General features: G+C 40.7%; 1 protein-coding gene across 16 annotated transcripts in view; it reads left to right on the forward strand.

Annotated features, from left to right (window-relative positions):
* The window catches only part of LOC148775476 (uncharacterized), a 79,829-nt gene that overhangs the window by 25,782 nt on the left and 40,815 nt on the right, over positions 1-13,232 (forward strand). For 13 of the 16 annotated variants that reach the window (XR_016039204.1, XR_016039203.1, XM_088844276.1 and 10 more), the window contains one exon: positions 1,003-1,078. Coding sequence is in view for 11 of the 16 variants with exons in the window: in XM_088844276.1 (XP_088700402.1) it covers positions 1,003-1,078 (76 nt within the window). In the remaining 5 variants the exon portion in view is untranslated. Of the gene's footprint in view, positions 1-1,002; positions 1,083-13,232 lie in introns of those variants that run through there. The other 3 variants (XR_016039207.1, XR_016039206.1, XR_016039205.1) reach the window with 2 other exon arrangements.

Genomic DNA, 13,232 nt, shown 5'->3' on the forward strand with positions numbered 1-13,232 from the left:
AAACTGAGGCACAGGGAGGCACGGGCAGTGTGAGCCCAAGGGGTTGGCCTCCAGTTACTAGTTGACCTGACTCTCACAGCTCACTATGTGCTCGGAGCCTTAGATCCGCTCTACCCATCAGGAAGACAACCCCAGATTCCAAAATGATCTCCGCAAGCTCTAAATTTATTACAGATCTTTTTGATCAAGAGGATATGACATACCACAGTTATAATGTGTATGAAAAAGCTGGAATAAACTGGTTATTTATGTCTCTTTTTAAAAAAAGACCTCAGTGTTTCAGTATAAAAATCCATATCCAGTGACATGTGTTTTTTTGTGCAGATGGTATGCCTCTCTGAAAATTGCCAAAAGAAAAGAATACATATTTTAGAAATGTTAAATATTGTAATTACAATGCAGGCAGTTTTTGCTTTGTAATATGCATGCTTTAAACTCAGAAGACTGTCTGTGATGTTTTATTGTGTGAGATTTAAATTTGAAACAGTTTTGTGTATAGCTTTCTGAATATGTAGAAGATGGCCTTATTTACTGTCCTTGGAAATAGCAATACCTAAATGCTGTGTTAACTCTCTTTAATACAATTAAGATCATTTTATAGAGCAAATATAATTTAAAATAATATCCTCAAGCATGGATTTTAATTAATTTTAATCATATAAAGTATGTAATGTTTAGTGTTTTATTTGGAAAACTAAATATAACTTTTTAATAGAAAACATGCCAATGCCTTTAAAAGTGTGTCTCAATCAATAAATACATGCATCACTGACCTTTTCCTTTTTAAATAATATTCTGATTATCAGTAGAGCATCTCCAGTTATGTAATTAATAATCTTATGATGTTAAAGATATCGTGTTTAGTTTTTTGAAACTAATTAGTTTTTACTAATAATTGATGATCTTGGAGAAACTCTTAATTATTAACTTGTTAAGTTATTCCCAGGTAAGACTTTCTACTGTGGCACATGTTGATATACACGTGTTTTCTTACACTTCTAGGACTCCACTCTTGTCACTCCGATTATTTTGAGGACTGACCCCCAGGGATTTTTCTTTTACTGGACAGATCAAAACAAGGAAAGAAGTGAGATATGTTTCACTTACATTTTCCAGTGAGTTGTTGATTTGCAAGTATTCAGGTTTCTCTTTGTTTCACAGGTGATTCTTTGTAATTTATTTAAAGATTCTAATTAAAAAGAATGCCTAAAATGGAAATGTCTGGAGAGTTTCCAAGGACTGTAGCCTGAAGAATTAGATGTGCTAAATCCTAGAACATTTGGCACTTTTCAGGACAAGAGCATGGAACTGTGAATTGCATTTGTTGTAGAGGGAAGTTAGCTGGTGTTACTGCTGTAAGTCTCCCCGCAGCTGTTTCCATAGGGAATGAAGAAAATGGATAAGAAAGCCCCTGTGACCCCATGACTGTAACTGTGACTTTCCCTTTCTCTTCCTTCTGCCCTTTGTTGCTTATTGGGGTTCCCCCAGCCTCGGCAGGAATTTGGCCTTGATAATTGGTTCACATTAGAAAATCAGGAATAAAATTCCTTTAGACTATATCTTCCCATTTTCAGGAATTTTTTTCCTGTTTTAGCTTTCTGTCCACCATATCATAAATTTAGAATCTCATTTATTATGGAACCAATTGAGCTGATTCCATATTGAATTATTAAAAAGTAGAATGTCTGCAGATCATAAAATTTATTTGGAGTTTAACAGGCAGTTAGACCAGAATATTCATAGAAAGTGGTTATTATTTCAATAGACAATGCTATGGTTCTGCACTTGAACCTCCGAGGCCACCGACCACAGAATATTTTGGTGCTATAAGTTCTGATATTTGGAAAGATAGGGCAGGTTTTATTGGGATTGCCAAAGTGATACTGAAACGATAAAATGCCTGGGCCAAATTGTGAGGCACTGGTAACCTTTTCACGTCCTGGTGTTATTCCTCTACATCCAGGGCTACTGGTTGTCAGCCTAGCTTTCTGCCTTTGGGGGCAACCTGGGCTTCATCAGTGAGCAATGGTACAGAGACTGCTCTGTACAGAGGCTCATTTGGGGTCTGGGTGGAGGCTGGAAAGTAATATATGGCCCCCAGGGTCAGTCCTGAATGTGTCTCTTTAACACATCTTCCAAAGGACAGATTTTACCTTTGTTGTCCTGGAGTTGCTTTCTGAATGTGGGTGCTCTATAGTCACCTCTGGCGATAGACATGGGGCCACAGACATAGACCCCAAGCTAATGTCAAAAACCTCGTTTGAGTAAGATTTCATACTGACTGTTCATGTTTATTACTGGGTGTGTTAATCACTTTGGCTTTGACATTCTGTTTGGTTTCCTGCTGTTATGTATAAAACAATGGCTTGAAAGGGTTCTTTTTTTTTTTTCTTCCTATAGGCTATTTTTAGAACTGTTGAAGCTGTATTCATGAAAGATATATTTATAATGCCTAGAACATTTTTAAAGTTGGGTATTTGTACAAGAGACTGGACTGTCAGTTTGATTTTTCAGCTTGTAAATCAAACTTCTATAAAAGCAGCAGAAGATATTTTGGGGATTTTAAATAATTCATAGCAACTCAGTTAAGCTCCCCTTTAAAACCAATCATAAATATTTCTTTGCTTGAGAAAGAAAAAAGTGTTTAGGACCAGAGGCTCTTTGATGTACATCTCTTGTTCCATGAACCCAGTATTTTGAATCATGCTTATTTTCAAATGTAGGAAAAAAAACTCAGTTTTTGAATACAGACCATTTTCTCTTGGTTGTAATGCAGTTTATGATCAGATGAAACAGACGTTGTGGTAGCAATATTTCTGTCTTTTTATTACTTTTGTTTTCATGAGCATGAATCTTTCAGTTCTAGCCAAGAGATGGTAGTTTCATTTTTCACTTTCTAAGTCAACCATCAGTCATATATCAGAGTTTGGAGGTTTGTTTTTTTTAATGATCATATATTAATATCTAAAAGACGAGGTAATTTAAGAAAAAAATGAAACTTTACATGATTCCAAGTTTGTAATCTTCCGGCATTAAGCCCAGTTCTAGAGCCAGAGAGAGTCATGAGTCCACTTCTAGGAGACGGACCCCTGTGAGTGATGTGTTAGCAGCTCAAACGCATGTGAGCAGAGATGGTGCTCACGGATGAGGGAGTAAGCTTCGAGTGGCAAGTGAGCGTTCAGTCCATGTTTTCGCATAGCAGAATTTGAAGGGATGGGCTGAGTGTTGCGTTCACGGTATTGCTTAGAGGCCTACTTTCTTTAAAATATTTTAATTGACAGTTAGTCTTGGTGACGAGTCTAGCACATGTACTACAGAGTTTACATCTCAGAGAAAAAATACGATACTTTTTAAAGTTTATCCCCCGATTCCCTCCTCGCCTCTGCTTGAAAGCTTGCATTGGTGTCTCTGTGATTCACCTCTTCTCTCTGGAGCTGCTGCTTTCGTCTTCGTCCGTGTTTCTCCTTGGTCCACGAAGCCTGTGCCAAAGTCCTTTGTTTTATTTAAATTTTTGTTTATTTTTAATTGGAGGATGATTGCTTTACAATGTTGTATTGGTTTCTGCTGCACAACAACGTGCCTCACCTTTCATTATACAGAGACCCCTCCCTCCGGAGCCCCCTCCCACCTCCCCCATCCCCTGTCTAGGTTATCACCAAGCACCAGCTGAGCTCCCTGTTTTATGAAGCTCTTTGATTAGTGATCAGTTGGCCTGGCGTGCTGTGATTCATGAGGTCGCGGAGAGTCGGGCACGACTGAGTGACTGAACTGAACTGAACTGAACTGAAGCCTAGTCTGCTCAGAGGTGTGCTGAGTGGCTTGAGAAGTAAAGAATATTGTTACAGGATTTTCTTTTCACAGCCTGGAGGAAAATCCTCACATCTGATGGGTTCTTATCCAGGTCCTCTCTCCCGTCCTGACCACACTGTACCATGGACCACTGATTTGAAGCCACTGGTTTTGCTCTCTGTGAACCTTGACACGTGTTCTGTAACCCCGCCTTTGATTTGCTACCATAGAACTGATAGGTGGCAAAGAAGATTGATAACCCAGATAACAGATTGAAGAACTTAAAAACCAGAGCTGGCAAGGAACTTTTAGGTAGCAGAAATGTGCTTCTGATGAAACATTGAAGGCATGTTTGGGGTTTGGTGGGGAGCAGATAAATGGGAATATCATCTTAAGGGAAATGTTCATACTTGGTACCGGCTCTGGGCTTATTCTAATCATTCTTTCCCTTTTAATGTTGGCTCTGTAAAGTTTATTGACTGTAATTAGCAGAAATGAGATTCTGAATATGACTATCTTAAGCATGGGTGTTTTTCTTATGTCAGTGTGTGTCATGTGAAGAAGATCATTTTATTTGTGACAGTGAGTGAGAAGGGGCTCTTGGACAGGCTGAGTATGGAAGAGGTTTCCTGCATTAAATTATGACTTTTCTTTGGAGCTATGCCATGTCAGGACCAGAAACCAAGGTAGGAAGGGTTGTGCATGAAAAACGTGTGAACTACAAGAGGAATCTGTATGGGAGCCATAGAAGAAAAGGGGGTCCATGTAAAAGGCGAACCTAAACATAGTCTGTTAGAATACGAAACAAAGTAGACCTCTGCCTTGCAAGCTGAGGCCCTATTCCTGGGCCAAGATTGGTGTAAAAATAAAACTAGTCACCACCAGTTCAGATACAAGAAGTTCAATATAGTTTAGTAAACTCTTCCTTGTATCCCTAAAACAGGAGCTTGGGGAAGGGGAAAGAGGACCACATAATTAAATTACAAAGGAAGAGGAGGAGAGATACACGTTTTAAAGGAAGAATTCCTACTACTTGATCTTTTGCTGTTACAGATACTTATTTTTGTTTTTGTGGCTAACCCACAAATAATAATAGGTTCTTTTTGTAAGAGAGTGAAGCAGCATTGATGTCCTCGACTCCCCCACCTTTGACCACAATCCTAGCCCTCTCCAAAGTCAACTGCTGGTGGCACTTGCCTGGTGGTCCAGTGGATAAGACTCTGTGCTCTCACTGCCAAGGACCCGGGTTTGATCCCTGAACAGGCAACTAAAATCCCACCAACTGTGCAGTGCAGCATGAAGTCAACTGCTGGTAACGGCTTCATGGTATCTTTCCAGGTCTCTCTTTAATGAATTTGTGTGTGTATTAACTATGGAAATATTTTGTTTTGTTTATATCCATCTGTATCCTAAATAACATCATTCTATTTTCACTTTTCCACAAACTTGATTTTCACTTTACAGTATGTCTTACGGAATTTTTCATGTAAGTACATGTGTATCCACTTTATTTTTCTTATACCTCTATAATATCCCATGGAATGGCTGTGTGTATAGTCACTGATCATGTCCAACTTTCTGCAACCCCATTGACTGTAGCACACCAGGCTCCTCTGTCTAGGGAATGTTCCAGATAACAGAACTGGAGTGGGTTGCCATTCCCTGCTCCAGGGGATATTCCTGACCCAAGGATTGAACCTTAGTCTCTTGCGTCTCCTGCATTGACAGGTGGATTCTTTGCCACTGTGTCACCTTAGAGGCCCAGGGAATGGATGATCAAATTTTATTTAACAATAAAATAGTCTCATTGGTGGACTCTTGGTATTTGTTTCTAGTTTGGGCTACACGAAAAAGTCTTGTACTTTGGAGTAATACTTCGTCTTACGTATCTCTCTCTGAGTATATGGGTCAGGCGTCCCTGAGGTAAATTTTGAGAAGTACAGTTGCTGATTGAAGGCTATATATATCCTAAATTTTAGTTAATGGTTGTGTCATTTTATAGCTTTGCCAGTCCTGTGTGAGAGGAACTGTTTCCTCAATCCCCACCAACACTATTAAGAAACATTTTAATTTTCGTCAACTTGATGCAACCATTGTTATCTCTGCTCTAGTTTGCTGTTGCCTGATTTGCTAATGAGCTGTGTACATTTTCCAACATTATGGGTAATTTCTGTTTCCTTTTCCATCAATAGCCTGCTTAAATTCTTTGCCTTGTGTTGAGAGTTGTCCATTTATTCTGGATGTTAATCCTTTAGCTGTTAGGGATATTTCAAACACTTTCTTCCTGTCTGTGGCTTACTTTGAATTTCTTAACTTTTATGCATGACAAAAGATGACATGACATTTTCAAATTTGATATATTCACAGTCCAACTTTTTTTTTGCTTTTTGCTTTATTCAAGATTTTTCTTATTCATCATACTCTTACCCATCATTATTATTAGTTCAGATTTTTAATTCATGTAAAAATGTCTTAGTCCATTTGGGCTGCTGTAACGGAACTCTGTAGACTGGGTAGTTCATAAATGACATATTTCTTAGGGTTCAGGAGGCTGGAAGTCCAAGACCAGGGTATCAGCCTGGCCAGAGAGACCCCTCTTCTGTGCTGCAGATTTCTCGTGTCCTCATGTGGTGGAAGGGGCTCAGCGTCTCTGTGTTCGTGCTTAGTCGCTCCTGTCCAACTCTTTGCAGCCCCATGGAGTGTAGCCCGCCAGGCTCCTGTGTCCGTGGGATTTCCCAGGCAAGAATACTGGTGTGGGTTGCTATTTCCTCCTCCAGGGGATCTTCCCAACCCAGGGACTGAACCCGGGTCTCCTGCATTGCAGGTGGATTCTTTACCACTGAGCCACCAGAGAAGCCTGAGGATCTCTCTCGAGCTTCTTTTATACGGGTACTAATCCCATCAATACATCATGAGGAACGCTGGGCTGGAAGAAGCACAAGCTGGAATCAAGATTGCTGGGAGAAATATCAATAACCTCAGATATGCAGATGACACTACCCTTATGGCAGAAAGTGAAGAGGAACTCAAAAGCCTCTTGATGAAAGTGAAAGAGGAGAGTGAAAAGGTTGGCTTGAAGCTCAACATTCAGAAAGCAAAGATCATGGCATCTGGTCCCATCACTTCATGGAAAATAGATGGAAAAACAGTGGAAACAGTGTCAGACTTTATTTTTTTGGGCTCCAAAATCACTGCAGATGCTGATTGCAGCCATGAAATTAAATGATGCTTACTCCTTGGAAGGAAAGTTATGACCAGCCTTGATAGTATGTTGAAAAGCGGAGACATGACTTTGCCAACCAAGGTCCGTCTAGTCAAGGCTATGGTTTTTCCCGTGGTCACGTATGGATGTGAGAGTTGGACTGTGAAGAAATCTGATCGCCGAAGAATCGATGCTTTTGAACTGTGGTGTTGGAGAAGACTCTTGAGAGTCCCTTGTACTGCAAGGAGATCCAGCCAGTCCATCCTAAAGGAGATCAGTCCTGGGTGTTCATTGGAAGGACTGATGCTAAAGCTGAAACTCCAATACTTTGGCCACCTCATGCGACGAGTTGACTCACTGGAAAAGACTTTGATGCTGGGAAAGGTTGGGGGCCGGAAGAGAAGGGGACGACAGAAAATGAGATGGCTGGATGGCATCACCGATTCTGTGGACATGAGTTTGAGTGAACTCCGGGAGGTGGTGATGGACAGGGAGGCCTGGCGCGCTGTCATTCATGGGGTCGCGGAGAGTCGGACACGACTGAGTGACTGAACTGAACTGAACTGAATCCCATCAAGGAGGACTCTGCCCTCAGGACCTAATCACCTCCCAAAGGCCCAATCTCCTAATACCATCCTTGGGTATTAGGTGTTCAACATAAGGATTTGGCATGGAGTGTGGGGACGTAAACATTCAGACCATAGCAATGATATCATGTATTTTGAGGACTGATGTTCTCAGAAATCTAATTTCTTCAAATTGTTAGTCCTGTCTTTGGGTGGTCCCTGTTTTTTCTGGTTGGAACTGACTCTGGTATCACTATCTGCCATGCAGTTTTCTTCTGGCTGGGGTGTGGAGGGCATGGGAAGTGCGAACTATGAAGGCAGGTTGTCCTGATTAGATGTTCCCATTTTACTCCCGATGCTGATACCTCCACCACCTGGTTCGGGTGGTCCAGATCTGTGCCTGTTTTAATGCCTGTGAGTCTCTGGGGTGTCGCCTCCTACTTTATTTTTATTCCATTTATCTTCTGCCTTCCATGCTTTCTGATTCAAGAAGTACAACTCCTTCTGTTTACCCATGATCCTAGATTATAGACATATGTTTACACCTGTGTATTTAGTCATTTCTAGGGAACAGGACATGGGAAGACTCCACCATCTGTTGCATCTGTTGTCTTGTTCTGGCCTATTATTTTGCATGAGACAGTCATTGGGGATCCTTGCAAAGTGGTAAGTATCTGTTAATGAAAACTATAGACTGCCTTCTCTTATAGTAACCTTATATTTCTGTACTGAGTTCAAATGCAAAGTTCAAAAATTAAATATTTACATATTACACGATGATATTTTTCAGCAAAGAAGTCAAGAGTTTGTAAATATTTAAACTGTTGTATCATAATACTCTATAAAAAAAGCTAGTAATATCATGTTAAAAAATGGTCTGGGCTCTGTAGTGAACCACCAGGCATCACAGATTTTATTAATCATTGTTTATCAACAGCACTTCATTCACACACACTTCTCTAGAATATCCCAGAAACATCAGTTTTGAACTTTCTTGTCTATGGTAATTGCGGTAGGATACTCAACTGTCCATTGAGTGCAACAATGTGATTATAAATTAGAAGATCAACTCTACACGCTTTTATTTGGTAGCTTCCCTGAACCCTGAAACAACAGCTGATTTATCTCAGAAAACAATGCAGAGCATGTGAGTATCACTCCTGGAAGGCTGGTGTCATTACTAGGCCTATAGCAGGATGCCAGTCATTGCCAACAAGCAGCAGCATCTCTGGATTAAGTCTTTCCCTTCACCTTCCCCAGATTTCCTTCACATAAAGAAATTAATAGAAGCAACGCAGCCCAAAATCGAAACCCAAGCCCTTACTGCTCCTGTGGCTGAGAGTTGGACCCCAGTGGCATTTGCATTCCTTTGCTTTTTCTGGCCTCTGGAGCTCATGACACTGCCTGGGAGCTGACACCCATACAAGAGACAACTGTACACATGGATGTCACCAGACGGTCAGTACCGAAATCAGATTGATTATATATGCAGCTGAAGAAGGAGAAGCTCTATCCAGTCAGCAAAAACAAGACTGGGAGCTGACTGTGGCTCAGATCATGAACTCCTTATTGCCAAATTCAGACTTAAGTTGAAGAAAGCAGGGAAAACCACTAGACCATTCAGGTATGACCGAAATCAAATCCCTTACGATGATACAGTGGAAGTGACAAATAGATTCAAGGGATTAGATCAGATAGACAAAGTGCCTGAAGAACTATGGACGGAGGTTCATGATGTTGTACAGGAGGCAGTGATCAAGAACACCCCCAAGAAAAAGAAATGCAAAAAGGCAAAATGGTTGTCTGAGGAGGCCTTACAAATAGCTGAGAAAAGAGAGGCCAAAGGCAAAGGAAAGATATACCCATTTGAATGCAGAGTTCCAAATAATAGCAAGGACGGGTAAGAAAGCCTTCCTCAGTGATCAGTGCAAAGAAATAGAGGAAAACAATAGAATGGGAGAGACTAGAGATCTCTTCAAGAAAATTAGAGATACCAAGGGAACATTTCATGCAAAGATGGGCTCATTAAAGGACAGAAACAGTATGGACCTAACAGAAGCAGAAGCTATTAGGAAAAGGTGGCAAGAATACACAGAAGAACTATACAAAAAAGATCTTCATGACCCTGATAACTGCAATGGTATAATCACTCAACTAGAATCAGACATCCTGTAATGTGAAGTCAAGTGGGACTTAGGAAGAATCACTACAAACAAAGCTAGTGGAGGTGATGGAATTCCAGCTGAGCTATTCAAATCTTCAAATATGATGCTGTGAAAGTGCTGCAGTCAATATGCCAGCAAACTTGGAAAACTCAGCAGTGGCCACAGGACTGGAAAAGGTCAGTTTTCATTTCAATCCCAAAGAAAGGCAATGCCAAAGAATGTTCAAACTAGCGCACAGTTGCACTCATCTCAAGCTAGCAAAGTAATGCTCAAAATTTTGAACATTCTTTGTCATTGTTTTTCTGGACCTTTCTTGCTTTTTCTATGATCCAACAGATGTTGGCAGTTTGATCTTTGGTTCAAAAAGCAAGAGAGTTCCAAAAAAACATCTCCTTCTGCTTTATTGATTACACCAAAGCCTTTGACTGTGTGAATCACAACAAACTGTGGGAAATTCTTCAAGAGATGGGAATACCAGAGCACCTTCCCTGCCTCCTGAGAAACCTGTATGCAGGTCAAGAAGCAACAGTTAGAACCGAACATGGAGCAATGAACTGGTTCCAAATCAGGAAAAGAGTACATCAAGGCTGTATATTGTCACCATGCTTCTTTAACTTATGTGCAGAGTACATCATGCAAAATGGGCCAGTTGAAGCACAAGCTAGAATCAAGATTGCCGGGAGAAATGTCAAAGACCTCAGACATGCAGATGACACCACCCTTGTGGCAGAAAGCGAAGAGGAACCAAAGAACCTATTGTTGAAATTGAAAGAGGAGAGTGAAAAGCTGACTTAAAACTCAACGTTCAAAAAACAAAGATCATGGCATCCAGTCCCATTACTTCATGGCAAATAAATGGAGAAGCAGTGGATACAGTGACAAGCTTTATTTTCTTGGGCTCCAAAATCACTACATATAGTGGCTGTAGCCATGAAATTAAAAGACACTTGCTCCTTGGAAAAATAGCTATGACCAACCTAGACAGCATACTAAAAAGCAGAGATATTACTTTGCTGACAAAGGTCCGTCTAGTCAAAGCTATGGTTTTTCCAGTAGTCATGTATGGATGTGAGAGCTGGATCATAAAGAAAGCTGAGTGCCAAAGAATTGATGTTTTTGCACTGTGGTGTTGGAGATGATTCTTGAGAGTCCCTTGGACTACAGGGAGTTCAAACCAGTCCATCCTAAAGGAAGTCAGTCCTGAATATTCATTGGAAGGACTGATGATGAAGCTGAAACTCCAATACTTTGGCCACCTGATGTGAAGAGTCAATTCATTAGAAAAGACCCTGTTGCTGGGAAAGATTGAAGGCAGGAGAAGAAGGGGATGACAGAGGATGAGATGGTTGGATGGCATCACCTACTCGATGGACATGAGTTTGAGCAAGCTCTGGGATTTGGTGATGGACAGGGAAGCCTGGTATGCTGCAGTCCATGGTGTTGCAAATAGTCAGACATGACTGAGTGACTGAACTAACTAACTAACACCCACCTGAGCAAACAAGTTTGATGGGCAAATACCACAAACTTCTGGGTGGCATAACTCGAAGGTGCAAGCTTTCTGTTTTCTTCTAGTGCATTCCAGGGGCAATAGGCCCCTTTACCCTCAGAGGTAACTGGCTTGAGAACACACCCTTCATGGGCTTCCTTCCTTTCCTGTCTCTATTCCACATGTGTCCTGGAGACACCTCTAAAATAAACTCATTTTAGTAGAATCCTCGTTTAGGAACTGCCTAACATGGATCCTTAATGTCTAACAACTTAATGGAGATGCCCCATAATTAAGGGAATTAAAAGGATTCCTTACTAAGAGGCACTGTAACTGGAACCTGTTAGGTACATACTTTGTTTTAAGCCAGGGAGATTTTTTAGTTGAGTCTTCATCTGGGAAGCCAGAACTTGAAGTCTGACTGACGTGGATTGGAGTTCTAGTTCTAGCTCATGTCCCGTGAGTCATATCTGGTGAATCTCTTCAACCATCTGAGCCTCCATTTCCTCATCTGTAAGACTGAGTGTTAACTTTCTGAGAGTTGCTGTTAAATATGATACACGAAGTGTGTAGTTCAACGCTTTGTTGTTTAGTTGCTCAAGTCGTGTCTGACTGTGACCCCTGTGGACTGTAGCCTACCAGGCTCCTCTGTCCAAGAACAATGTATACTGCTTTGGAGACTCAGTCTTTGTGGTGGCTTTTTTAAGATTTAATTTTTAAATTAAATGAAAATTTAAAATGTAAGTTTTCCTGAAGTATGGCTGACAAATAAACTTGTAAGATATTTAAAGTATGCTTCGTGGTGATTTAAAAAAAAAAAAAGTAAAGAAGTTAATATACGTATCCATTGTGAAAGGATTCCCTGCATCTAGTTAACTAGCACATCCATCACCTACCTCACTTATTTTCTTCTTTTTTTGTATGTGTGAGAACATGTAGGTTCTGTTTTCTGCAAATTTCATTCATATAATACAGTATTATCAACTATATTCACCGTATTACACATTAGATTCTCAGCCCTTATTCATTTTATAGTTGAAAATTCATAGCCTTTTACCAACCACTTCCTAGTTCCCCTGGCTTCCCAGGTGGTCAGTGGTAAAGAATCTGCCTGCCAAACAGGAAGACACGGATTCGTTCCATGTCAGGAAGGTCTCCTGGAAAAGGAAATGGCAACCCACTCCCATGTTCTTACCTGGGATATCCCGTGGACAGAGGAGCCTGGTGGGCTGCAGTCCGTGGGGTTCCAGAGTCGGGCACGGCTCAGTGACTGAGCCACCATCCCCCTGGTCCCACTGTACCCCAGCCCCGGCACCCACAGTTCTACTCTGTTCCTGTGAGTCTGACACCTCCCCACCTTTGAAGGTTTCACATGTATGTGATACCATGTCATATTCATCTGTCTCTATTTGGATTTATTTCACTTGACATAATGCCCTCAAGGTCCATTGTGGTAGTTTCTATTATTGGTATATAATTAGCAGTTAGTCTCTGACTAAACAGTTAAGTCCCTAACTAATTTTTAGGGACTACAGACATTCTGTTTTGAAAGCCAAGTAACTGACTGTTTACATATATTTTAAAATATATTTTCTTCTTCTTCAAGGTAATAGTGATTGTTTCCTCTTTAGACTCTGTTGTGGTCTTTGATCTAAAGCATTGAGCCTTAGGTCTGTTTGAGCAAACAAGATGTTTATGTATTTCATAACATTTCAGGAGCAGAACTATAGAAGGCAAAAGAAGGGATTTATGGTTGAGAAGACTTTCCTGCTGAGGGTAGTCCACTAATAAATACTGCATCATAGGTGAAAGGTTTTTGACCCTCAGGAATTGGAAGCTTCTTGTGGAATAAGCTTAAAGATGATTTAAAAGTTTTGCGCAGGAGAAATGCCATTATTCACAAGTAGAATTGGTATCCACCATGGTTGTCTGTGTCTTTTTTCCTAAGATAGTCACTTTGGGATTTTTCACTGCTGTATTGGCACCAGGCAGTTCCTTTTCCTCTATTCCAATAAGATCCT

The sequence above is a fragment of the Moschus berezovskii genome, chromosome 15, assembly GCF_049115385.1.
Source record: "Moschus berezovskii isolate FMDL1 chromosome 15, NW_MosBer_1.0, whole genome shotgun sequence".
Lineage (NCBI taxonomy): Eukaryota > Metazoa > Chordata > Mammalia > Artiodactyla > Moschidae > Moschus > Moschus berezovskii.